At 33.4% G+C, this 26,697-nt stretch overlaps 3 protein-coding genes and 5 non-coding genes across 13 annotated transcripts; 5 read left to right on the top strand and 3 right to left on the bottom strand.

Annotated features, from left to right (window-relative positions):
* Positions 1–69: 69 nt before the first annotated feature.
* On the top strand, positions 70–7,857 carry C06A6.2 (the record flags this gene model as incomplete). Of its 6 annotated transcripts, none has more annotated exons than NM_171386.7 (11): positions 70–146; positions 196–358; positions 697–838; positions 1,068–1,296; positions 2,075–2,482; positions 3,699–3,765; positions 5,813–6,089; positions 6,136–6,250; positions 6,325–6,465; positions 6,519–6,768; positions 7,218–7,857. In NM_171386.7, 11 exons carry the CDS (start codon positions 90–92, stop codon positions 7,367–7,369), a joined length of 2,001 nt encoding a protein of 666 aa, NP_741449.2. The 6 variants fall into 6 exon arrangements, with proteins under 6 accessions (NP_741449.2, NP_741450.2, NP_001368435.1 ...); NM_171911.7 differs by having other exon boundaries at positions 78–146; positions 6,528–6,768; positions 7,218–7,574; NM_001380343.1 differs by lacking the exons at positions 70–146; positions 196–358; positions 697–838; positions 1,068–1,296; positions 2,075–2,482 and having other exon boundaries at positions 3,726–3,765; positions 7,218–7,369.
* On the top strand, positions 3,059–3,226 carry C06A6.12. The gene has a single exon (NR_056248.1). It is a non-coding gene; the product is annotated as an Unclassified non-coding RNA C06A6.12 (non-coding RNA).
* C06A6.13 lies at positions 3,085–3,226 on the bottom strand. Its single transcript, NR_056249.1, has one exon. It is a non-coding gene; the product is annotated as an Unclassified non-coding RNA C06A6.13 (non-coding RNA).
* Positions 4,704–4,810, top strand: C06A6.11. Its single transcript, NR_056250.1, has one exon. It is a non-coding gene; the product is annotated as an Unclassified non-coding RNA C06A6.11 (non-coding RNA).
* C06A6.10 lies at positions 4,704–4,810 on the bottom strand. Its single transcript, NR_056251.1, has one exon. It is a non-coding gene; the product is annotated as an Unclassified non-coding RNA C06A6.10 (non-coding RNA).
* A 542-nt stretch (positions 7,858–8,399) lies between the features above and the next one.
* Positions 8,400–8,420, bottom strand: 21ur-14877. Its single transcript, NR_056252.1, has one exon.
* Positions 8,421–22,354: 13,934 nt separating this feature from the next.
* On the top strand, positions 22,355–23,529 carry flp-10 (FMRF-Like Peptide). The gene is made up of 2 exons (NM_068905.6): positions 22,355–22,450; positions 22,945–23,529. Exons 1-2 carry the CDS (start codon positions 22,378–22,380, stop codon positions 23,073–23,075), a joined length of 204 nt encoding a protein of 67 aa, NP_501306.1. The 5' UTR covers positions 22,355–22,377; the 3' UTR covers positions 23,076–23,529.
* Positions 23,530–24,198: 669 nt separating this feature from the next.
* On the top strand, positions 24,199–26,517 carry T06C10.3 (Tyrosine-protein kinase). The gene is made up of 8 exons (NM_068906.3): positions 24,199–24,247; positions 24,296–24,380; positions 24,430–24,507; positions 24,556–24,670; positions 24,808–25,152; positions 25,322–25,881; positions 25,928–26,104; positions 26,152–26,517. The coding sequence occupies exons 2-8, from the start codon at positions 24,313–24,315 to the stop codon at positions 26,480–26,482; spliced, it is 1,674 nt and encodes a 557-aa protein (NP_501307.1). The 5' UTR covers positions 24,199–24,247; positions 24,296–24,312; the 3' UTR covers positions 26,483–26,517.
* Positions 26,518–26,697: the final 180 nt, after the last annotated feature.

Genomic DNA, 26,697 nt, shown 5'->3' on the forward strand with positions numbered 1-26,697 from the left:
ACGCACCCTCTCGTTATCTCATTTTACGCGTACCGTGGCGCGAACCGTGATTTTTTTTTGAAAATATTTTTTTGCAGAAATAAAAGCGGATGTTCCGGCAACTCAGTGAATTATATATAAGTACTCTAAAAGAGGCAAAAGAAAGGGTTTGATATACGACAATACACTTCAAGTACCAAAAAATATTAATTTCAGTCTCCACCCAACTTTGATGATACACCACGTGGTTTGTTACTTGCTCTCATTAAAGACCGACCGACAATTTGGAATTCTAGTGCACGATTAACAAAAGATGATGTTCTAGCTTCATTTCAACAATGTTCCGCAATTTTGTCAAATATGGATCCTGGTTATTCGAGTAAGAGTTTTATTTATTGAAAATTTAATAATTTAATTTGAAAAAAAAACCTCAAAATTGTAAAGGCATTATAAAAATTTTTAATAACGTAAAAAATCTGTGATCTTCAAAAGTTTTCAAAGAAAAGTAGGGAGACTTACTAGTTAGACAAAGTAACATTTTTTAGAACCTAACAATTGTAAATTGAAAATTATTTAGGTATCTGTAATTTTTTCTGTCCATGTGATTCAAGAACTTCATAAATTTTAATCTTTTTTGCATTTAAGAATTCCCAAAAGACCCAGAGATGAATTTTTGCTCTCTAATTTCATATCAAACTAATTTTTTCTTTATTGCAGTATGGGCGGTCATTGAAAAATGGTGTTGGGTTGTTGAGAGCTACGTGAGGTGCTCAGTGACGGCTCCTCCATCAGAATGGCGTTATAATAATACTCTTGATTATTTGAAGCAGTTTGCCACCACGAGTTATCCGTATTTAGGGTAAGTGTCTTTGATAAATTTCATAAAATATAAGCTTTTGCTAAAAACTGTCTCAATTTTGACTCCAAATAGAAATGTTTTGTTTCAAGCTTTTTGAAAATATGCCTCCATCAATTACAGTAATCTTATTGAAAATTTTTTTTAACGGAAAATAAATCGTTGTTAAGGCATTGCATTCCGTAATTTTTAATTTGGTTTTTATTACAAAATGTATGCAAAACAATTTCAGATGCCTTTCAAAGAAACGACGAAATGAATTAACGAAGCTATACAATGATCCGGAAATAAATGTAGTTATGCAAAAAACGGAAGAAATTGAATTTCCTGTAGGAATTTTCCGGGACGAAATGTTGTATCTTTCTGGAGAAGATCACTTAATGCAATATGATTTAGAACTGAGAACTGTTGGACAAGTTGTTAATGCAAAACGAAGAGGCAGGCCCTCAAAAGTCGATAAAGTATGTTTTTAAATTTTTAAAAATGGAAATAATTGGAAAAGATGCCTCTGAAAATTAAATGGACCGCCTTGATTATTCAAACGTTCAAAAAAAACATTTTGCCGAAGATACTTTTGAGCTAGATTAGACAAACTTTAACCTTAAAAATGTTTTTAATACTACAATCTTTCTCAAAAACCCGAAACCGAAAGTTTTCAACTTTGTTCAGAGAATAATGATTAAATTTATTTGTTGAGGGATAAGCATTATTTTAATTTGATCTTTGCGAGGTTCTAACGGAAAACCTCCATAAAAATAAAAACCGTCCAAAAGGTGTACGTCTTCAATTTAATATATATGGGTTACTGAAATTCTCCATTGCACAGATTTTTTTTGGTCTCTAATGATAACTATTTTGTTTGTAGTGAGTGCGCGTTTCGTATTTCAAAGTGAAAATTTTCACAGTGGTCAAGAATGAGCAATGATTAAAAAAATTAATTTTTTGCTCCAGCGCCAGTGCCGATTTAGTAAAATTACACTTATAATTCACCAAAATACGGAATATCAAAACAGTTTTGGCAAACTGCCAAACTTTTGACAAAGTTTTCCTATCTGAGAAATTTAATTGATTGTGGCTTATTTGAACCCCTGCAATGTTTAAATACGAATAATTAAAGTTTTTTGGTTGACCACCAAAATTATGAGTGACGAGAAATTGCCAGTTTTAACTAAAAGTTATAAAAATCCTCATACTCCACCTTTACCTGTTTATATTTCAATGTATTGTTTCATATTTCAGCGATCTCCAGTTGATAATTTCTATAATTTAACGCCACAATCTGCTCAATTTCAAAAGCTACTGGAGAGCAATATGTCAAGTGCATTCAGCATTGCTTTTGCCGAATCTGAATTGATTCCCGATGATTTAGGATTTTCACCGGCAATGTACATGGCTCTTATCGATATGATTCAAGATAAACCAGAATTATGGCAATCAAATCATCCTCAAAAGGATAATTTACAAGCACAAGAGCAATTGTTTGAAGATTTCGGAAAACAATTGATTATAAAGTTCCGAGATACAGCAGATATTAGTGTTCTTGAAAAGTTAACGGGCCCATACGTTCATCTTGTTTGGGAACGACTATTGGAAAAGTTTAAAGAAGAGGATAGCCTTGAAACAGTATCGAAATGGAAATATTATCAGGTTGGGTTTTTACTTAATTTTCCAAAAATATTATCGCCAAAAAGCCTTCATAAAATGAACTACCTATGAAAAATTATTCAGAAAGAGCTACATTAAAAATTCAATTTTTATGGAATTTAATCTAGTTCAATCATGATAAAAACCCTGTTTAAAATCAAAATTTTAGAATTATTTTATTCGGAATTTAGTACAGGTTCTAGTTTTCCAATAGCTTCCAAATTTTTATTCTAGCTGAAAAATAATTTGATTAAACATTTCTGAGTCCCAATTATTCACATTTTTACGCATTAGTTTAGTACTGTAGTTTGAATTTTTAACAAAGTTCGTTTCTATAGTTCTAAATTTCCTTTTCATCCTCCCAACTTCGTGCATTGTGCACTTCGGAACTGACAGCTGCCTACCAGCTGTCGCGGTCTCCACACCACTGGAGTTTTTTTTTCTGAATAAAAAAAATTGGAGCAGAAATATACGCAGCCAGGCTTATTCAACGGAATACTACCCTAAAGGTTTAGCAATTATTTGAAATTCTCGAAATATAAATTGGGAGAAAGTATATATATATATGCATGAACAGGGTCCGAAATAGGCCAAGTAAACGGGAAAGGGAATCTAGGTCGATTGTCGATGAAGGCGACTTTGTATGTGCGAGTGACCTGATTGCTATACGGGGGCTCGCAATGAGGTCATACCTCGACAGAAAAGGGGGACGGCGGTCTGGTTATACTTTATGACCTGAAGGCCACTTCGTTCATCACTTTTCTCGTCCCGCATATTTCATTTGTTTCGGTAGCAGTATTTGACGGTTTTTTTCAAATGTCTAGTTTTCTTTACTCAAATGCTGTGAATTATAGGTGAAATATTGTCAGTGGTGCTTTAGTCTGAATAATTATCCAAAAAGACCCAATACGATAATAAAACATTTCGAAAGTTTTTAGATTTTTCATCATTTTCAAGCATGGTGGAAAATTAAGAACAATAAGTAAATTTCAAAATATCTACAATTTTTTTTGGAAAGTGTTACCATGATATTTGGATTTTGGCACTATAGGGGCGATTTAAAACAATTTTTCCATTATTTTTCAACATTTTTGAGCTTTCGAAAAAATTATTTAACATTTCAGAGTCTTAATAAACTGTTAGTTAAGTAATTTATTAGTTAAGACTACCGTTTTCTTCCATATACCATTATATTCAACGAAGATTATATTATTTTCAGCCTCTTCTATTTCTATCGACTCGGTTGATGCCTGCGTTCCTTCCAGAAAACTTCATCAAAACTGAAGGTAAGATTCATATTCGTACTTCTCCCATTCATACAAAACCCTCTAATTTTCTCACCAATCATTTCCTCCCCAGTCATCTCTTCGTTTGGGCCCATGTTTGTTGTCATCTCCTGTCTCTTTTCTTACGGACTCATGGGCCTGCTTTTTCGTGGGAACTATCGTGTGAACTGACGATGCCGTTGTGTCCCTTCTTTTTCCCATTCTTTCTCAGACACCACCAACACCATCCCGCATACGAAAGAGACCAACACGGACTCTTCTACTTCTTCTTCTGATGGGACACATCCTTTGCTCTACTTTTTTGTCTTTTCGTGCCCTCTACTCATCATGAGTAAGATTTGCGCATGGGAAACATGTACGGGCGGACGGACATTTTGCATTTTTTGCACTAGAATATATATTTAGATGGTAGGAACTTTTATTTTTACGTATTACTTCCACATTTGTTGTAGAATATTAATATTTCCCACAGTCAATAATTCTAGTAAATCTCAGGTTGTGTAGTAGTGACGCAAGTCCCCTCTTCTCAGATATAGAAAGAATAATGTTATAAAATGTATAAACCGTTTTTTTGGGCATAAGATTTTCAGAACAAGAAGTCTTTCAAAATTTGTTTTGATACTTTCTAATCATACCTCATGTTTTACAAACTGGAATTTGTTTAGTCGATTATTAAAATATCATGCTATCAAAATTTCAATTTAAGTTAGGGGCACTCCGAATTAAAAAAAAACAAAAAATATTCGAAAATCTTATACATCTTCAAATCCTCCATTTTCCCATCTTCTCATGCCATTTTTCCAACTCATTGCTACCCTATCATCACCGGCGACATCGTCAACGTTGTCAACCACCGACGTAACGGATGTCAGAGATGTATCTCAGTTGGCTTGAAGAATGATGGCGCGGTTGTTGGGCTCTGTCTCGTCCGCATTTCGATTTTCCCACCACATTGTGTCTGTTGGCTCCGCGAGCCGTATGCTATCTACTACCACCGTTCCCACAATATTCGCGAGTCTTCCTGCATGGGCAGTCTCATCGTTTTGTGTATGTGTGCTGGAGAATGGGTGAAAACGGACAATTCAGTATTATCAAGTTTTCTACAGTATTTATTCAAACTTATAGTTAGAATTGAATAAGGATAACAGGGTCAAATATTCGCCTATATCAACTTCTACTAAAGTTATGACAAAACAGTTATGAAATTTTTCCTTTCTTGATCATCATTTCGTTGACATCCTATATGAGATTTAGTCATGTTTTGTCAATGTGCATAAGTAAATACTCAGTGACAGCAGCTGGATTTCTCCGATTTGACCTTTATCCAAGATGTATTAACTGTAAATAAGAATTAATATTGCCAAATTGTTTCCACTCGTAAAGTTTTGATTATTTCTCATTTCCTATTGGAGCTCCTCCTACTACTCACTTTCAGCATGAGTTTTAATTTTTCATTCATTTTAGAAGAAAATAAGAGAATTTGCAAAATTAGGGAAATACATTTTTGGATTAATCCTGTAATACAGAACTTTAAATTTCCTGAGATTCACTGTACTGACATGATTTCTAAAATAAAAATGTTTGGACCGTATTTCGAAACCTTTTAGTATTCCAAAACTACGTGGCTTCATAATTTTCATATACAAACTCAAAAACGTGAGAACTCTTTTTTCATTTATTCCTTTCTCTTCTTCACAGTTTCCCACATCGACCATAAACCCTCGGAGACGAGAAAAACGAATGATACATTCGATTCATTTTTCTCTCCTGTGATCTTCCCCGCGATGACTCTCATGATGAGCAGTATCGTTTGATTCACGCCGACACTTTGCACCCACACCTTTTTTGGTCATTAGGTGGTAATAAACTGTAGGGTACCGTGCTCCCCTTTGCAGACTCCTCCTATCTTCACTATTGTCTCTTAGATAGTCTTCTTTTAGTTATTGGTTTTATTCAACAACTGAATGTTCTATTTTCTTTAATAATTGAGGATCCATTAAATTATTTCCGTTCATATCAATGAAATATTTGAGCTTCTTAATTTCAGAACCATCCAGCTCGGCCGGCTTATCGGCACGTCTAGCAATTGCATCTCCATCTGGATCATCTCAAAGTGAAGATTCAAGGATGGCTGCATCTTCACCATCAACTGCTTTCATAGGAATGCCGACTACAATCAATGGAAACAAGTCGATACAAACTGTGCTTGATAATCTAATTGCTGCCAGATCCAAAAAAGAAGATCATGCTGCTTCAACGACATCAGTTCTACAAGCTCCAAACTATAGTGAATTGAAGCAAATGTTGGAAAAGAACAATATATTGTAAGTTGAGCAGTGGGATTGAGGAAATGAGGAGATCTTTTTCCAGAAAAGTGGACAATGAAAATGGGCCACCGTTAAAACGAGTGAAGCAAGAAATTGAATCACCTCCAGGAAGTTCTCGAATGATCGTGTACAATGATACCAGAAAAACCACAAACGCAGTGAGTTATCAAAAGGATCAAAAAATCTTAACTTGAAAGCTTCTAATGAATACCTAATATTTCCATCTTTTCAGCCAATATCAACATGGGTTCCACCAAGAGAAGATTTAACAGCAAAAGTAAAGGATGAAACAGTTCAATCAGTTCCACAGAGAAAAGCACAAGCAACTGCTGTAATCAAAAGTGGATTTCCACTCGAAAAACATTTGAAAAAAGTGAGTGAAACAGGAAATTCTCAGTCAGACAGATGTCTAAAACAAATCTCTAGATGATTCAGCAAGCCGTTCCCTCGATGATCCCAGTAACCAGCTCATCGATTCCTCAACGAAATGGCATTCTCGGATTGAATTCTATGATTCTTCCACCGTCGGCTATTCAACAAGCACTTTTGAAGAAAATGGATGTTCCAACAACAACACCATCAATGTCTTCAACTTCATCTTCTCAGGCACAATCATCGATGAATGGAGTAATTAATGGAAATAACACCGAAGTAGAAGATAAATGGACACTGTTGGGTCAGTTTTATGACAAAAATAGCTGAATTAAAATTTCAATCATATTTTTTATTAAGCAAAGTAATGTGCACAGTTGCATTAAAGGTGGACTACGGCCAATGATGAAATAATTAAAAAATCCTAATAAAACTTTAAAAAATTTCAAAAAAAATTTACTTCGAGTCAAGAGGGAATTTTCCGAGCGGCTGAAAATAAAAAATATTTCCACATTTTTTTGAAAAGTCTTTTTAAATATTTATTTTTAATTGATTATATTTAGTTATTTTAGAATAATAGGAATGGTTTTTAATCTTTTACCCATTGGTCGTGCTCCAGCTTCAAAAGGCTTCTCTACCCCCAATAAATCGAAGCCTTCTCCTTAATCCTAGCAAAACTTACTCTACAACTAAAAGAGAGATTAATCTCAACATCATATTTGCAAAATTATTTAATTATTATTATTATTTTAGGCCGAATGATTGCAATGATGGCTCGTGAAATAGAGACACGTGATCCAATGTCAGCATGTGAACTAACAAGAGATCTACAACAAGTCATATTCCAATACAATATGAAAACTCTTCGCCCCAAAGAGAATAATAGTTCATCTTCATCTCAATAATTTCAATTTTTCTCTAATTTTTTTCAATCCTCTCCTTACGTGTACATTGCCACCCGTCTCTCAATTTTCCCTTTTTCTATGGGACTTTAAACATTTTTTGTTCTTGTTTATATTATTATTAGTTTGACATTATCATTCTTTCCTCATTTTTCTGCATTTTCTAATTATTTTTCGATTTTTTGTTCACATAAATTAACTGTATTCATCGCCGCCTCTTGAACCTGAAAGTAGAGCCAATTCATAAAATTTCAGCTAATTTCAAAATGCTCCGCCCCAATTTCGTTCAGTTTCTTTACAACTGCATTTGTAGATTAAGTTAACAACGTCATCACGTTGAGAATTCGGACTTACGCAATGATACGGTCATAAAGTTTGGCATTTCACTGCCTTATTCGGGGGTGGAATTCATTTCGTTTGGCATCTCAGGATCATTCAGGAGGGAGGCTTCTTCCTTATGAGAAATGTGATTGTTTTGGCTGGAAATGACTACATAACATTATTTTTCCATATAACTCTCAATCTATGATTTCTATTCTCTGAACTAATTGATTTTTCTGAATGGGTCGAGGTAAATTTATGGATTACGGTATTTTCAGTTTCTGGTGAGTGGTGGAATCAATGCGAATAATAATTTTTAAAAAATTTAAGAAGTAGAATATCCGCCAAACATTTCCGTTTTCTCGGAAATTTCTTTGGTGAGAATATATTTCTTAATATTCTTGAAAATTACGTTGATTATTATGAACAAACTATAAAAATATTATATGGTTATTTTATGTACCGTAATCTAATAAAACGTGAGACTCTAACGGCTATTCTTCTCGGTGGGTCTTACCACGATTATTATTAAAGTCTCGCACACAGTAAAAATATATAAGTTATTCGATTTCATATTTCCAATACGTAAATAATTTTCACAGTAACAGAGAAGCTTTAAATTGAAATTAAAAATGTTTCCCTTATTAGTTTTGCGTCCCCTTGGCTTCACTTTGACGGCCAGTTTCTCGATCATCTTTTTTGATTCACAAAAATTTGCTACTGGTATCTCTCACTACATTTTATTATATATAACTACTTTTGATAAAACCTAAGACAGGCAAAATTTGAACTCTTAAATCATAGTGATGTTGGTGCAATAGGCTAAAATACGGTACGTGAAATAACTCAATATCAGAAAAGTTTTAGAAAAACAGTATTTTTTGTAGAATAGTATTTGTCTCACATTGTAATTACCTTCATTACGTCATCGCGATTTAATTAACCCCAATGCTAACAGACACTCTGCATTCCAGGAAGGTTAAGTACAACAAGATTCCGAATAATTTTGACCGTACCAGTCATTTTTTGTTGCAATCTTTTCAAAACGATGTTATTATGATGTGGTTTGTACCTTGAAAATCTTGAAGTTTTGCACTCCCTTTTAAAAAAGGTCCCTTCATAAAAATCTAATTTAAATTAAAATCTGAATGTATTAAAAAATACGGATTGAATTAATATTCAGACAACGCTTGTAAATTCGAAGGCATCTAGAACTTCATATATTTTCGTAATACTAGAGTCATTATTCTTGTCATTGTGATTTTAAATGAGATACTTCACCACACGTCACTTCTTGCAACTTTGTGCAACTTCTCCCGTTTTTTCCCGTTTCAAATCACGAGCATCTCCTGGACAACATAGAGGGGGCCGGCAGTTCGTATAGTTCATGTCCATACCTGTTTCGAATTCTTCGGCCAAGCCGATTAGCATTTAAATGAGTTTTCGGCATTTCATCTTTCTCTCTGTATCTCTAGTTGATTTGATTATGATATAAATGTTCCCCTCATATGATCACTTTCGTCCATTGCGCCATCATTACAGTAGTCTATGTACACATCTTTTCAGAAAATTCTGGAAAATGACTTATCTCAATTTTCTAGATACGCATAATCTTTAAATAACTAGTGTTTTGCTGAATGAGCAATAATACCTACTGTATCCTAGATTGCGGTAGATCAGGTTTCTTGTAGCAATAACTGTTATTATATTTATTTTGAGCTTGAGCTTGAGCTCATCTTTCGAATAAAATTTAAATTTTCAGATCGAGCTTGATACTTTGATAAGTTGTGTTGTGAATAATCATAACTAGGTCCTGATGTAATTTTTTTCGAGCAATAATTTGAAAGTTGCAACATTTCTGAACATGTTCTCCAACTCTTTAACTCCTCCTCTATTACACTGAAATAACTAATTGTGCAACAATCTGCCAGATGACTCACTCATTCTGACACTTCTGCATCATCTCATGTTTTTTTATTCGATTTCTCGCATTCAATATCATTTATCATATGACGTGGCAAACCTGCAATGAATTGATTTGGAACGGGCAGCAGTTGTTGCTGATTTGCCAGCGAAAAATGTTTCATGCTTCGTTGTGGAATGTTGTTGTCACTAGTGTATTAAGTTTCGTTTTTTTAGTTCACTGCTTTCTTACTTTTTAAAGTCTAAACTTTAGTCCTATCATGGTGGGAGTTGCCATTAAAAAACTACACAGGACTATAAGAATTATTTCCAGATTGTGTCTGTTAAAGGTGGAGTAGCTTATAAAATATTTAACATCACTTATTTGGTGCTGAAATGACCAAATAATATTGCAAATCTTTTTCAAAAGTTGTTTGAATTTTTATTAATTCAGTTAAAACTGAAAACTAGTCCGTTTTCACTAATCATAATTTTTGGAAATCCACAAAAAATGCTTCAAAACTGCTTTAGTTGTTTTTATTTTTAGACATACTTCGACGACGCCCAAAATATTTCAAAATTTAAAATTTTCTCAGAAATTTGGCATATTGCCTTTGACTGAAAATGATGAAAAATGTAAAAAAATTTCACAGTTTTTAATTTACAATGAAAAACTGCGAAATCTTCATTGCTCCCCGTGCTTTTAATCATACTTTCAATGGATTGAGTCAAAATATAAATTATCCAAAAAAGCAAAAATTAGTGGATTTATCTTAAAAGTGTTTTCCCCACACATTTGTCTTTCAGAAGCCAAAAAATAATACGTTTTCAAAGTAGATACAACATGAATCATTGTTTATCACTTAATATGCCAAATATCGCCCAAAAATGTTAAATCATATTATTTATTATTATTTTTAGAACGATTTGAAATGGTTTCTCTGTATTTTGCAAAATTCTGATGGTGAATCAATTTTGGTTTCACTGCAAAAATATATGTATTTCTGAATCCGAGATTATTTACTGAACATTATAGAATCCAGTAAAATGATCAAAATTAATTCTACCAAATATGACTATGAAAAAAAAATTTTTTTCAATTCTTCCAATTTACAAGGAATTTTATCAAGCACAGTCTAACATATGTTTCTTAAATGTTAACTATTGGAGTTATTTGGAAAAACTGCTTTATTCCCCGAAAACTACAAGCTAAACTTTAATACAGCATTCACCTTTCCCCTGTCTTAAAACGAACGCTCATTGGAAACTTTTGAATAGGGTATTTGGAACAATGTTTGGTAACTTAATATGTATTGCATTACGTTCCAATAAATGTATACGAACCGTATGAATCACTGGTCCTTTTACGCTTTTTTGTGGCTCTCATTTTCATTCACAACGTTTTTTTTGCAAAAACTTGCACGCGGAGATAGTGCATTCCAAAATGAATCTAAACAAATTTTTTCATTTTCTCATTCTTACTCTTGGGGCTGTCCAGAATTTGTTTATGCGGGTGGTGGTGGGAGACTCTCACCTCTGCTTCTTCCAAATGGTTTATGGCTCTTCATTTGTCTCGTCCTCCTTCGTTTATGACTCTTGTTCTTTTCTTTTCCCCCGCTCATCCTACAATTCATAAAAATCTGAATGGGTAAACTGTGTAATCAAGAAAAAGGGTGGACACAATGCGCCAATGATACATAAATTCTATGACTTCAAAGTGTAGTTTATTTAACTTTTTGTCTCTGAACTTGTTAGTTTTTACAGTTTTACGAATAGATCACAGGGCTTTGTAAAAACTGTTGCAACGATTTGTAAGTTGACCGTATCAAGTACAGTTCATCTACCAACATCTGCTCCTAAGTGCACTGGAACCAGTTACAGCTGCTCAACTTTTTTTCTGAGATTTGAATTGGTTTGAACTAATCAAGCAGATGACCCGTACTGACCCCAGTTTTCAGCTGCGTTGTTTTCAATTGTCGTTTGATTTGGTCAAAGGATGCTTTAAAAAAAATCACAAAAGTAGAAATTTTTTTTTTATTTATCCAAAGATCCAGGTGTATTACTTGAACTACGTGGAATGTTTTGAAACAACTATCCAAGGTATAAGCTGCAACATTAAAGAAGCAAATACTGATAGAAGTTCCGATTGAGTTTGATAGTATTGTGACGTAGCTATTAAATGAAAACGAACTAGTAATCATATTGAGTAATATGTCAATGTCAATCAAAACATATTTAGATGAAGCAAACTCATATTATGTCACATTGATCACATTAATCCATAAAACCCTTATCAATAGAACGAATGGATAAGAGACCAGAAAGATATTTCGAGAATCAGAAATCCTCACTCATTTCCCGCGTTTTTACTACCAGTTGACCACTGACATTTTACGTTATTTAGATTCCAAACACTGAATCACCATCACACGACGCATTTAAAACTAAATATTCGTTTTTAACATCATCTCCGATTAGTTTATCACCACCTCCATGCAAGGTGGTCTCTGAAATCTATAATATTTCCTGTTGAATCCTTGGTATTTCCGAGTAGTTTTCCATCTTTTATTATCTTTTATCATCTTTTTCAACAACTTTCCATCTTTTTGTTTTCAACCTCAAGCCACAAACCTTTTTCCGATTTTATGAGGTATGTGAAACGGTCTATACTCTCACTTTTGACCACTTCAAATTCCTCGGTTGAGGAGGAAAAAACAGAGATAGCTTTTTTTTGAGATTTTGTTTATCATGTGAAACCGTATTAAATTGTATGAACTTGTTTTCAGTAATTGAAGTGCTTTTTATTTTGAAACTATACACAGAGCCGGCCGAAAATTGAATGACCCAAAACTATTTGTTTCAGAAATCCCGTTCAATTCTTTCAAACATCAGTTTTTGTATTTAAAACTCAACGTTTGAATCATATTCAAAACATTTCTACACTCAGAAAATGATTTCAAAAAAATATCGCTCTTTAAGAAAATATTCTTATCTCTGGCTTTTGGAATTTTTTATTATCTTTTTCATTATTTTTGTAAGTGACACCTATCGGCGATAGATCTAAAAAGATTTTATGTTGTAACTGTAAATAACTTTTGACGTAACGTTGAAGATTGAAAATAAACTTTAAAGGACATTATTCCTTCTGAAAACAATCCAAAATAAGGCAATAGATCAGGAACAGGTCAACTGGTAAAGTAAATGTTGGAATTGAATTATATTTTGTTGTTCACAATTCCTTGTTATCTATAACAGCTGACAATATTTGTTCAAAGTGTCGTCATTTCGATTGAGTTTAATTTGCTAAAAAATAAAGGGGTAATAAGTTCCGGGTCAAATAAAAAATAAATTCATAACTTGTTTCGCAGCATATCGATTTTTTGAAAAAAAAAAGGGAATTTATGTTATCATGCCTTTCATTTTACGGTAGTTTCAAAACTTTTGATCATCCCAAGTTCTCGGCGAATTTTTTAGTTTAGTATACAATGTGAGAATACAAAAAATTCGTTTCAAAATTTTTAGATTTCTGCAACTTTAAAACAAATAAATGTTTTTTTTTGAGCTTCAGGAGTTTGCTATAAAGTTGTGGCGTTCTGCCAATGATTCATCGTTTTAGAAGATCAAAAACCCTTTTTCTGCCAAAAACTGCCAGAAATCTTTGCCATTCCGATCAGTCTTATCAAATTGCCTAATTAAATCATGTCACGGAAGTCAAAATCTGATTCTGTTTCAAAGTTTTTTATTGTGATTTCTTGTCAATTTCGCATATCATCTACATATGTTTTTGGTGCCTTTTGCAATCCCATTCATCAATTTAGACCTCAATTCCATTTGTTAGAAGAATGGGATGACGAGGAAAAAAAAACGGAAAGAGAGACAGATGGGATGGTAGTACATCAAGACATGAAAACAGGGGAGGGACAGAAAATGGTTGTGTGCAGCTGTGGAATGTACCAAGATCCGCCCATTTTCCTGTGCTCATTCTCTACGGCAAACCATTTTTCACAGTCTGCAAAAGACAGTGTAACAGCTCGAACGTTTCGCTTTTGCTTGTTCTCAAATATTTTATGTTTTTGGATTTTCTCTATTTTCTCTAGTATGGAATATTAATCAGTTTTGCATCTAAATCTAGCTAAAGGAACTAGTACTGCAGTCTCTATTAGCTAATTATCATTATTGCGAGACCCACTCCAAAAAATTTTAAATTTTAATAAAAAATTTTATCAGACTTATCATGATTCTTAGCTGATATACAAGGAGCTTCGAGTAATAAATAAAACTTGAGATTTTGGCATTAAAAGTAGTTACCTCTGATAGAAAAATACGATAGCATATTCCTTTTTAGCATCTGCCTCTCTCTCTAGATCCATCTCATGTGGAAATAATAATTTCCATAAAATCATTTGTTGACTGTACTTTTATAAAAAGGTCAATACAGTTTATTTAGTCCTACAAGAGTGTGACCATCACATTCTGTAATTACCCGTCTAATTGTCAGTACTTACATCTAATCGGTGTTGTTTTTTGAGGAGAGTTTAAACTTTATTCTTGTGTTGATTGACTATTAGTGGTCGGAGACGTTCGATAGAAAAAGATACGCTTTGACTTTTATTACAATCGTTTTTTCCCCTCTGATACTGTTAACCTTTTGTCTAGTTTTTTTTAATTGTTGCTTTTGAACACTATATTTTCGTGTAAAATTGTGTTTAGTGATTTGAGGAAATTTTTTGATTTTAAAATATTTTACACTTTCACATTTCGCCGAAGTCTTTAAAAGAAGTTGTAGATAACAACAATTTGTCATTTTTATTTAAAAAATTTTCTAAAAGAAACCTAGTATTACCTTTTGTATTAAGTTTCGATAAATAAATAATTATCTATAATCAACCCGACATTTTCGATGGTTTTCATTGTGGTGGGGCTTGCAAAATGATCTACCACTTTAGCCAAATTGTTAAAATGTCAACACTACAATTTTAATTCCAAACTTGCTGCATTTTGGTATCTTCATCATTTTTCATCTATTGGTGACGGTTGAACAAAACTTATTTCAGTTGAACTAACTAATTGAAATAAATTAAAAATACAAATGATTATTTTTAACGAAGCTTAACTTTCAATTAAAATAATTCAAGAGTTAAAGTCGATTATACAGCATTGATTTTATTTCGTTGTACTCGCACCTAGTTTTTAGCAAGTTAAGTTTTGATTTTTTTTCCAGGATGCTCTGAAACCCGTCACTCTTAACCTTTCGACCGCCCAAGTGCGAAGTAATAAAACATTTTATGAGACACATGTCTCAGATTTAAAAAGTTGCATCCAGCATCATCTTCAAGATTACAAAAATGAGAAGAGGGAACACACACAAATATCGCTTTTTTTTCAATTTGGCGGCCACATTTTCTTTGTCTTTTTCCATCGGTTTTTCTTGAACTTTTCTTTACCGAGACCCCTCAAATATAAGTAATAGATCATATCATGAGATATTAGAGAAATAAAAATAAGGAATGTTGTTTTGATAAGAATTCACTTTTTATTATGTTCGATCCTTGACCGAAAAATAAACTTTTTCGGGTTATATTTACCCAGCAATTTCCTTGATTTTGAATGTAGATAACAATTGTTGCAGTCAAGTAGGTCTCTGGTTTAAGTTTAGGTTTCAGTTTCAAAAATTTTCAAGTTTCAGTTTAGAAACGGTTTTAATTTTTTCTATTTGTTCCAGTGTAACTTTCATTCATACCTGAAAAAGTACTGTATTTCCAACTTAGAAACTATCTGTACCCACGCATTGAATATTTTAATACATATATGTATATATGCATTATTTTGAATTTGGTGGAATGTTATCAATCTTTTCGCAATTTCTAATTTTAGCTGAAAATTGAAAATTCGGTAAGATAAGATAAAAAGAATAGTGTTAATTGTGATTCAATTTTCTTCTCGCTAGAGAAAAGCTGCACAACAATCAGATATTGGAAAACTTTTTTTAAGATTTGGAAACTTCAACTTATTCATATTTCAAAAATTATAAATTATAAACATAAATTGTCGATTAACGTTTCTTCAGATATTTTTTCTAGAAACAAATCTTTTGAAAATGTTCAATTTGCAACCAAAAAATTCTTACACTTTAAAATCAAATAACTATTAGAAATATTCAAATATTGCTCTCAGGAATTCTTATTCAGTAATTAAAATTTATAGGTCATTTTCTAGATGAACTCATCTCCGAAAATTAAGTACTTCGATAAAATTTCATATTGCGAGTTTCAGACTGCAATATTTTTGGTGGTTTGGTAATTAGAATCTTTATAAAACCGTTTTCATAAAATTCAGTCAAGCGATTTTTTCTGACCACATTGTTACTTTTGATCAAATTTTTAGATAATACTGATCTATTGGAGGGGTCTTCCTTTCTGGTCAGGTTGTCACCAGCAGTTCATTTTTTCTTATTATTTTTCTATTTTTGTTCTGATTCTACAATTAGATATATTGGTTTATACTTTCCTCTTTTAGATGGTTTAGTCTAGTCAGCTGTTCTACGTTTTGGTGGTTCAACATTTCCTTTTTCACATGACCTATTCTCATGATATAAATTCCCTCAACCCTACAATATTTTTGCTATTTCAGTTTTTTGATGTTCCCACACATTTGTTCAAGTTGTTCCAAGAACTTGAATACATCATTTGCATGTTCATTCTAATTCTTCCGGTGCTCCAACATGATATGTTGCAATTTTTAAAAATGATGCATGTAGTGTGATAATGAAATTAGATGATGGCTAAAAAAATCTGAGATTGATCTCAATGTGTCCTGATCTCATGTTTTAATGAATTTAATCAAAGAATTAGCGATATACGATAAAAAATTTTTATTATTTTCTATTTTTGAGATTTTTACCGCTATGATCTAGATGGGATTATAAAAAATTTTCGCTTAAAATTAAGGTAAGAAATTATTAAATTAAAATTGATCTTACTAAGATCCAGTATACATTATGTTTTTTTTAAATAAAAATATAGTCAATATCAAATAATTTCAGTGTTTTCGGAGAACATCATATAGCAAAAATGTTCGAATTTTCGATTTTCTGAAATGGGGTTTGTACTTTGAAAATTTACATGCAAAAAAAAATCATAGGAGTTAAAAATAAAATTAAAAAAAAAAACTATACTTTAAAAAAACAGACTTTCTTCGAGAATATCCGAGAATTGGATAAATCAGAAGTTCGTAAAAAATTTAGATTTATGTAGTAATATTATTTTCTAAGCCTAAAAATAAATGCAGTAATAACATAAACATTCGCATAGAAAATGAAATTTCAGCGAAAACTTGGAGGTGGTACATAGATGGTCTGATGTTACGAAAGTTCAAATTGTTTGAAAAAAAAAGAAACTAGAAATACCCTAAAATGCGTGTGAGTCACAAGTTGTGACAACAAATTGTTATGTAAGCGTATTGCCACGGCCCCCCGCGATCAAAAACATAAAGAAACATCCTCTACTTGAGCATCAGTAAAAAATGTGCCTGCCTACCGTAATACCTACTTTTCTCTGTAACTATAAATAAACTTCAAAAGTAGAAGCTGTGTACTATTTTGTCATGTAAAAGTAGAATATTAGATTCAAATAATTACAGTAACCGATATCACTTTCAACGGACATTCACTCATAAAATGAATCATTTTGGAAAGTAATAAGCTCTAGTGGCCACTTTGTTACTCATTCATTCTTCCATTCTTTTATATGTCATATACTGTCTCCTAGATCATTTCAATTTCCCTCTTCCTCTTCCTTTCTGACTCATTCGGCAACATCACCTCTTCTTCCGTACAGATTTCATTTCCATTTCCCCACTCCGTAACTCGGTCATGTAATGAGCTTGCACACAAAAAAACTAAATCCATGTGTGTCCTTGACATGTAAAATGAAACTGTTATGCAACTTGGCGCCAACTTTTCGTCATTTCTCATTGTCTTCCATCTCTTTCTCTCTCGTGTTCGTTTCTTCGCCACAGCTCATTTGAGTCGAACAATACGGAACGTCTCCTTCTAATAAAGAGAAGGTCGTTCTCTAAAAATGAGAAATCGACTATTTTTGAAAATGAGAGAATTTAATTTTTGTTTCAAAACTATTTAATTTTTTAGTTCAAATTTAAATGCACCGAAACGTCATGTTTTCAAAACTTTATTAGTTACAATTCTTTGACCTATTCATGTCCACCAACTCATAAAATGAACTTTCAAATGAATTGGCTCTCCATTCTTTTTTTCAATGCTTCCATCCATTTGACTTGTTTTTGTTTAGCTCTTCCATTCTCCTTCATTTCATAGTTTTCACTGTGAGCCTCCTAAATTTATATAATTGTGAAGGAGAAGCTTACATCATCATCAACCATCTGTTCATTTTTTTTCATCTGCACAAAAAAATTCTAAAAAATAATAAGTACTCACTTCCTGCTCTGACGTGACTCAATTTTAGATAGTTTTTTTTATAGTTTGATGTGTCAATTTTTAAAAGAAATTTAATTTGCTATTAAGATAAGTTATAATTTATCTACCACCATAATATTTATTTTTAACAAAGTTTCCAGAAGGATTTATTGTTTAAATTTTTTTTTGGCAAATTCGATCCAATATTTTATTAAGAAAAACGGCCGGACAATGGGAAAATATATGTACAAAACTCAATAAAATTTACCTAATTTTATTGATATTATTTGGTGTTTTCTAAGAACTATATGTCAGGGTTATGTGACTCAAAGATAAAAACAATAAACAAATCACTGAACTCTTCGAAAATCTATAATTTGTAACTCATCGTAAACAATTATTTAGTTATTTACTGTTTTTTAAATATAAATGAGCAAACTTTAAAAAAAACTGAACAACAATGAAAAAGAGAGTTTTGATACATCTGATTTTTTAGTAATTTTGTAAAAGAACTAAGAAGGTACTCGATTATTAGTTTACCCAAAAAAGATTTAATAATTCCAAAATAGGGTTTGAAGCAGGAAGTAGCATGACCACTATACTTTTTTGGAACTTGATCCCAAGTTTCTCAACGTTTTCTTATCTTTACTCATACTATTTTTTAGATTTCCAAGAAAATCTAACTTTAATTTTTCCCGTTCAAAAATTCAATCATTTCCGTTTTACTACTCATTCATATTCGCCCAATCACCACCCACATTTATCCAATGCCATTTACGGAAAACGATGTTTGCTGACTTTTGATGATGCCAAACATTGTCGGTTCCCTTTAAGCTTTTCAATTAGGTATGTGAAAACATTTATTTATTCATTTTCTACATTACTATACTATTCCTAGAGAGAGACGTTCTCCTAATTTTGACTCATTAAATCCTTAGCGGTTTTAGTGTCGATTCAGTTTTTAACTCAAAGGATCCCACTCTAACAAGATCCAAATTAAAAAAAGTTTTTACTTGGCAATATCGGAATAGTTTACAGTAGACCGTTTATAAATAAATGTTCGTAGGTTTCATGAGCCCTTGAAGATTTTGATGTAGTCTGAAGTAAGGATTAATATTTATCTTATTTTCCACTTTTTTTAAAATGAGCATCAGTTAGTCTCATCGTTTTGCAGTGTTTTAAAAATTGTAAAGTCACTCACAGCTCAAGCGATGTTAAGTCAAATTCCAGTGGCATTTTACAGTACATATTTCTTACTTGTCAGGTTTCCGTACGACTCCACAACTTATCTTCCTAGCCCCATCTTGAACAACATTTTGTTATTTAAACCGTTCTAGAGATTTGTCATATTTGTAATGTAAAATTAAAGATTTTTGGTTGCGTCTGAAAATAAGTGACGTACGGATAAAGAGTACAATTTCTGAAAAAATTGTTTGGTGATAATTTCTAATTTCTCTATTGACTCAATTTTCATAACTCACACGAGTCAGATTATGGGTTTTGACTATAAATTGTTGGTGTCCGATGACAACAAAAACAGTCAGAATGATAGAAAAATGAGACATCAAACTCGTAATATGAATCAATTTTGGATCATGGGATTCGATGACTCTATTTTTCAAAAAAAAAAAAACCACTCCGTATATAAACTAGAGTTTATTTAAACACTAATTTCAATGATCACGAAAATGGAAAATATATAACATTCATTCCGAATTTCTGTTCGTTTGCAGGCAGTATATAATGTAATCTTTATTTAACTGGAAACGTTTTAAGTTATCAACCAGTAATGTGGGGGAGATCACAATTGATTTTCAACTCATGAAAATCAAAGTCACATTTTGAAATTGAAACATCAGATGCACGAGAAATTACGTATTTTTTAAACACATTTATGATTGAGCTTCTAACATTCTATGGATGTAATGTTTGATTTTTCGATTCTCAAGTTAGTTTTGGATTGATAATCCCAAAATCTAATAATTATTTTCAAGAAAAAATGGAACAGCTCATTCTGCACCGTACTGTATAGAAAATTAGATTGAAAATACTCAGAGATATTTCTAAAGAATTATGTGAGCGACTAAATATTTATTATTCGTTTACAGTTTCCACCCATATAATCAAACCATTTGTTATCTGGTATGACCAATTGTGCCTAACTAATTTCTCTCAATCGCCAATAAAATTTCTGGAAAGCTCTTCGTACGTGACAACTCAGAATGGAGACAGTTCCCATATTCTGGAAATGCTGAGAATTCTGAGAACTCGGCGTCATTGAATCACACGTATCATCATTTATCGTACACGTATCGTATCATTTATCATCAAACTTGAGCTATGATACCTATTTAACTTTACGTCAGCATCAGTTAGCAGACTAAAATCGAATTATAGTGGATATGAATAGAGGGCGGAAAAGCATGACAACAACGTTCGAATCGAAAAAACAACTTGAACCGTTGAGAAATGTTCAATTAGTGTTGAGTTCAAGAGCTCGGAGATCGAATTATTCCTATGATTATTTAGTTTCTCCTCTACTGTAGGTTTCAGAGCTGTGCTAAATTTATATGCATATAGAGAAAAATTATTTTTCTTCGTTGGAGAAGAAGGATCTTTTTGTATTGCATAGGATAAATAATCGGAAAAATATGCTAATCATAAGACAAAAACTTTTGGAAAAAAACTAGTGTTGCTTCGCGATTCGGCACCTGGGTGAACATCTCCAAAACGTGGGAAATTTTTTGAAAATTACTCGGCTAATGACTAGTGTTTTATCTCGTCTACTCATCATATACAACTTCTTACAAGTGTCTACTTCTCGAATTAAATTCCGATTTTCCCCGATTCGAAGAGCCGCACAGCTCTGATAAGAATCACGAAATTGAACTCGGAAAATCTCGAGATCAGTTCCGCCATATTCGTTTTGTTTCCTACATTCATTTGTTCTCATTTCAAATGTTTATTTTAGTCTTTCTCGTATTTTTCTTTGCTTATTCTGCGTTCCATCATAATATCTATTTTTCTTTCCATCTTTGATACGGAAATAACACATTAGGCTTGTGTTTGATGTGACCCAGTTATCACATCTCTCCCACCCTTGCCACGTCATCATTCATCCACAGAGCATTCGGGTCGAAGGGGGTGGAGCTTGTAAACGAGCAGGGGAGGATGCTCCGCCCGTCGTGTTCTTCTGCAAAGAATTGAAGTCGAATTTTTTATTTTTCATTCCATTTTTATGAGATGGTAGTTGTTGGTACGTACACCAGTTTTATGATCTTGGCCACTCAATTCGGGGTTTTCAAGTTGTTTTAGTGTTAGAGACCTCTGGAATTCAAGAGTACGTCTTGATTTATTTTACATGTAAAGTGGTGTCAATTGTAATTCCTCCAGGACCACTGTCATGACTTCAAGCTAGCTTGCAATTAGAGGTCAAAAGTATATGATACCGTTTGACAACAGGTGCCAATGAATCCACAAATCAAATACACGCGCGAGCCCCATCCTCAAACGAGACGTGATCACATTTAAGCCCGGATTTGCGGCAATCGAACATTTTTGATAATTGCCGAAATTGCCGAGTGCCGGACTGTTTCGGCAATTTTCAAACCTAACTAAAGTTAGAAAATTTTAAAAAAATCAGCCTTGTTCTTTAATAATAGATTAGTCTTCGTTTGAAATAATATTTTGACGCAAAAATTATCAGACTTATATTTTCGGCAATTCAGATTTCCGGAAATTCGCCAAATCGCCGAAATTGCCAAAAATTCGATTGTCGAATGGAAATAGTCGCGCACCTATGATCCAAGCCCTCAAAACCTGTGCATTACCTAAAAATTCCAGTATCCAAATTATTCATCTTTCAAACGAAATCTGAGATTTATATTCAAAATGGATAACCTCCTCTTCAGATCTCACTTTTACTCTCACCTTTCTCTTTTTCCACTTTTCTTATCCAATTAACGTTTATGACCGATAATAAAGGTCAGTTTGTTTTTGAAATGAGTAGAGAGAAGTGTTCAATTATTCCTTTTCCTTGTTAGACATTACCAGAACAATTCAATTTGCCACGTCATCAAAAGTACGTGATCAAAAAAGACCCGAAGATGATGTGATGAAGAAGGAGTGAAAGATGAAAGAAGACCACCAAGAAGCACGCTGAATTTTTGATATTATTAACATTTCTTCAGAGACTAGAGTACCTACTTTCGTTTCAACATTTTCTCATTTTCTTTCCTCTTTCCTCATTCTCATGACCTTACCATGAATTCACCCATCTCACTAATTATACGCCTAAATCTTTTCTTATTCTCGAATCATGGACACTTTTCTAGGCAATCAACTCATACAGCAAAGGATGCAACTCTCCATCGTTTTCGTCTTTTTTGTTCTCTGCTTGGCCGCTGTTTTTGCTGTTCCTATCAGCGATGGTAAGCTTTTTAACTGTATTTCTAGTATACACTCAGTTTTCGGTAAATGAGTCAAAGTAAAATCATGTAAGAATCTGAAATATTGAAAGTTGCGTTTTTTAACCATGAGAAAAATTTACTGGTTTTTTTGGGCATATGAGAATTTTCACTACGAAATTCGTTCACTTGAAAACATTTTGAGTATGCCTTCATAATATCGTTAGTTCTCCTTTACTAAATAACTTCCAATTTCATCAGATTTTTTTCGAAAAATTTTTAACAAGCTGGCTTAGTCATTATAAAAAACCGAGCTATTTTGGGTAAAATACACAGATTTGTTTGTTACAAGTTTTGCAACTGGCAAACAACTGATTTTGTTGTTTTTAGGCGATCTCACAGAATAATATTCTGTAGTTTGAGTTTTCCCAGCGTCAAAGAGAAACAAAATAAAACCGAAAACTGTCAATCAAAGTGGATTGATCAGAGTAAAAACTATCTTAATAATCCATTTCCAGCTTCCCGTGCTCGTCGTCAAGTCGCATCGGAGAAGCGTCAACCAAAGGCACGCTCTGGATACATTCGATTCGGAAAACGAAGAGTCGATCCAAATGCAGAACTTTTGTATCTCGACCAACTTCTCATTTGAATCCGGCATTCCGACATCTCTTTCATCATCTTCTTCATCATCTTCAACAAAATCCACGTCATCATGCGCCCTTTCTTTCTCTGCGTCTCGTCTAGTCTCTCATTCTCATGTTACAGTAATCCAACAATTATTGAACACTGAACAATTAATTCCTTCTTCTCAACCATCCCCACCAGTCGTCAAGTTTTCGTTTCATCAAATTTCTTGACCTGAAAAATATTCGTTTCATATTTCTAATAACGAAGATTTGATCTCGAAGCGCTTTTAACTAAAATGTCACCAAATAAATTATATTCATTTAATTTTACAATTGCTTCTCTTTTTCGTCTTTTATTTCTCTTGAATTCTTCTCCACCCATCGACCCCCGAACACATCCCAATGCTTTTTTGTTTGATTGTCGCATTCCAGTATTTTCAGTTTCAAAATACACAGCGAATAAAACGATTTGTTGTATTTTTATATTTAATATCATAAAAATTATTATGCTCAAGACTTTGAGTTCTCTATTTCAATAGAACATTTCCGAGTTCGTGAATCAGGGTATTGTGAATATGGATGAAAGAATCTGCTTCTATTATGACTTTGTGTTTATTTCTTCCCAGTTATTACATTATTACGTTATTATTAATCACTAAAATCTACTAATTGACGTTTACAACTTTAGTAGAGATCTGTTAAACATTAAAGCTCCAAGAAAACTACTCAATCAGTACAAGAACGAACTAGTCATAATTTTGGCGACCGCCGAAATTACCAACTGAATTTAATTTAAGACTTTTTTATTAAACTGCATATGAAACCCCAAACTTCGTCCTTTATATAATCAAATAAGAGAGACAAATTTTAAGATTTTTTTGTGTAGATTTGTGATTACTACAGTAATTCTTCAGGGGGTTGTGTGTACTCTAAATAAAAAAGGAGGTGGCAGTCCTGACGATTAAAGTAACATTTTTTATAAGGACATTTTGAGCCAAGTGATAAAAAACATCAGCATTTGGTTTTAAAAATCCAAAAACAAAAAAAAACGTGAACCCGAAATGAGAACGCAAAAAAACAACTTGGAAAAAACAAACATCGAAAATCTATAAAATCAATCGATTTTTGATTATTTCGAATTGTTCTCACAACTTCTTTTCCAATTAAATTTGGAAAATTATTTCTATCACAAAAGGTACGCAAGTTTCAAATTTTCAGGCTTCTTAATTCATTTGATTTTCAGAAGGAAAACATTGCAAAATGGGATCAAACGAGCTGTTTACAAGATCCGTGTACATGCAGTCATCGGTCTATTCGAATAATTCAAAGTGAGTCTAGTTTTGGGTATCAGCTGAAATTTCAATCTTTCTTTTTCAGAAGCAGTACATCTAGTTCATCTTCAAATTCCATTCCTACTCAAAGTGCTCCAGCGATGAATGCTGCTTCCTCTCCAAGGTTTGAGATTTTCAGAAAATAAATGAATTTCGATAGTTTGGTTTTTAGCAAAGAGCCAGCAAAGCAAGAAAAAGAGGATGACAAGAAGGAGGTAGAAGAGAAGAAAGAAATTGAGAAGTCGGTAGAGGCGAAGGTGGAGGGAAAAGTGAAGGCAAAGGTCGAGGTAAGAGCTTAAAGCCACTTCACAGTTAATTTGCGATGATCGTTTCCGCAATATGCACATTGTGTTCGGCTCTCGATCCATTGTGCGCACATTGCGAAGTAACTGTTGGAATTACGAATTAACTGTTTTTTTTTCAGTCCACGCAGAATACGGACAATAGTCAAGAATTGAAAGCTCCCGAAGAGAAACCAAAGAAGAAGAAGAAAAAAAAGTCTAATCTCATTGTTTCGGCTTCTGTTGAGAAACTATCAATTGTCCCTGAAAAGGAAGACTTTTCAATCTTGGAGAAAAAGCTTCGCGAGTTCAATTTCTACCACGGCTTTTTGCCTCGAGAGGATCTTCACACAACTTTGCACAATCCAGGCGATTTCCTTCTTCGAGTTTCTGAAGTTGTGGAAGGAGAGCACAAAGTCAATCGGGAAGTGATTCTATCACTCATTCCAGTGTCCACGGTATCAAAAGACGAGGAGGATAGGAAGAAGGTGAGGAGATTGATTCAGGCCTGAATGCTGCCTATATTTCCTACCTGATCTGACTGAGGGCGCCGATGTAGTACTTTATAAGAGGTAACGCGCGCAAATGACTGTAGTAGGTAGGCGTAGGCATGGAAGCGTCATCATAAAATATCGATGTACATTGCCACTATTTCAGGTCCGCAACGTTGTCATAAAACGTGTAACAAACTTATTCTTCTGTGAGATTACTCGAACCTTTGAGTCAATTTCGGATCTTGTCACTTACTACACAAAGAACCCTGGAGGATGTGCATCTGGAACATTTCAATTAAAACATCCAATTCTTCAGCAATCATGGGAATTTATGCATTCGGACGTAACAGTTGGAAAAGTTCTCGGAGAAGGAGCATTCGGAAAAGTTTGCTCTGGAACTTTGAAGCTTAAAGATGGAACGAATGTTGATGTTGCGATTAAAATGACAAAAGTGTCGGCATTCCTCAGCAAAATGAAGATCAAGGAAATGATGAATGAAGCGAGATTTATTCGAAACTTCAATCACAAAAATGTCGTTCGTTTGTATGGAGTTGCGCATCACGAACAGCCGCTCTACATTCTGCTGGAATTGGTGAAAGGTGGATCTTTGCAAGATCATATGAAGAAGGAGAAAGGAGCTGTTTCAATTGTGGAGAAAATCAAGTTTTGTTCTGGTGCAGGTAGAGGTATCGAGTATTTGCATCAAAACAATTGTATTCATCGGTTTGTTGTTTGATTCCGTATAAATTGATAAATGATTGTATTTCAGTGACATCGCTGCTCGAAACTGTCTTCTCCACGAAAAAGAAGTCAAGATTACCGACTTTGGTCTCTCCCGAACTGGACCAGTCTACAAAATGAAGACTGCTTGCAAGCTTCCAGTCAAATGGCTTGCTCCGGAGACTTTGTCAACACTCTCGTTCTCCTTTGCCACTGATACGTACAGGTAACTTATAGTATCAGTACTTCATTCTAAAAAACTTGAAATTTCAGTTGGGGAGTCACTTGCTACGAAGTGTTTGCTGATGGTGTAGAACCCTTCTTTGGAATTCAAAATTCCGTGGTGAAGACCGATATTCTTGCGAACAAGTTCCTGCAGATGCCTCCAACCACCCCTGAGTCTATCAAGAAGTACATGGAAGCTTCGATTTTTGTCGAAGGATCGCGTCGTGCTACAATGACGTCGGCAATTGCAGAGTTCGAAAAGATCAAGTCGGCTCTAGAACGTCCTCCTTCTGATATGTTATCCGTTGGAGCTGGAGCAAAGAAAGTAATGAAACTACTGAAGAGAAATAAGCAAGAGAAGTATTCAAAAGGAGATTGAACTTGGATTTTTTGAAATAAAGGTTTTGAATAGTATCTTATAGTTGTTTCTTGTTGTGTGATCGTTTCCAGATACTTTTCATGGAAGTGCAAGAGTCTGTATAATAGTGGCAGTTAAAAAATATGCACACAATTAAAATTCCATACTCTGGCAAGACGATTTGTAGTTGTTCTTTTTAATGTTAACCTCTTCCTTCTTCATGCAGCTGTTGATTT

This window comes from Caenorhabditis elegans, chromosome IV (genome assembly GCF_000002985.6).
Source record: "Caenorhabditis elegans chromosome IV".
Lineage (NCBI taxonomy): Eukaryota > Metazoa > Nematoda > Chromadorea > Rhabditida > Rhabditidae > Caenorhabditis > Caenorhabditis elegans.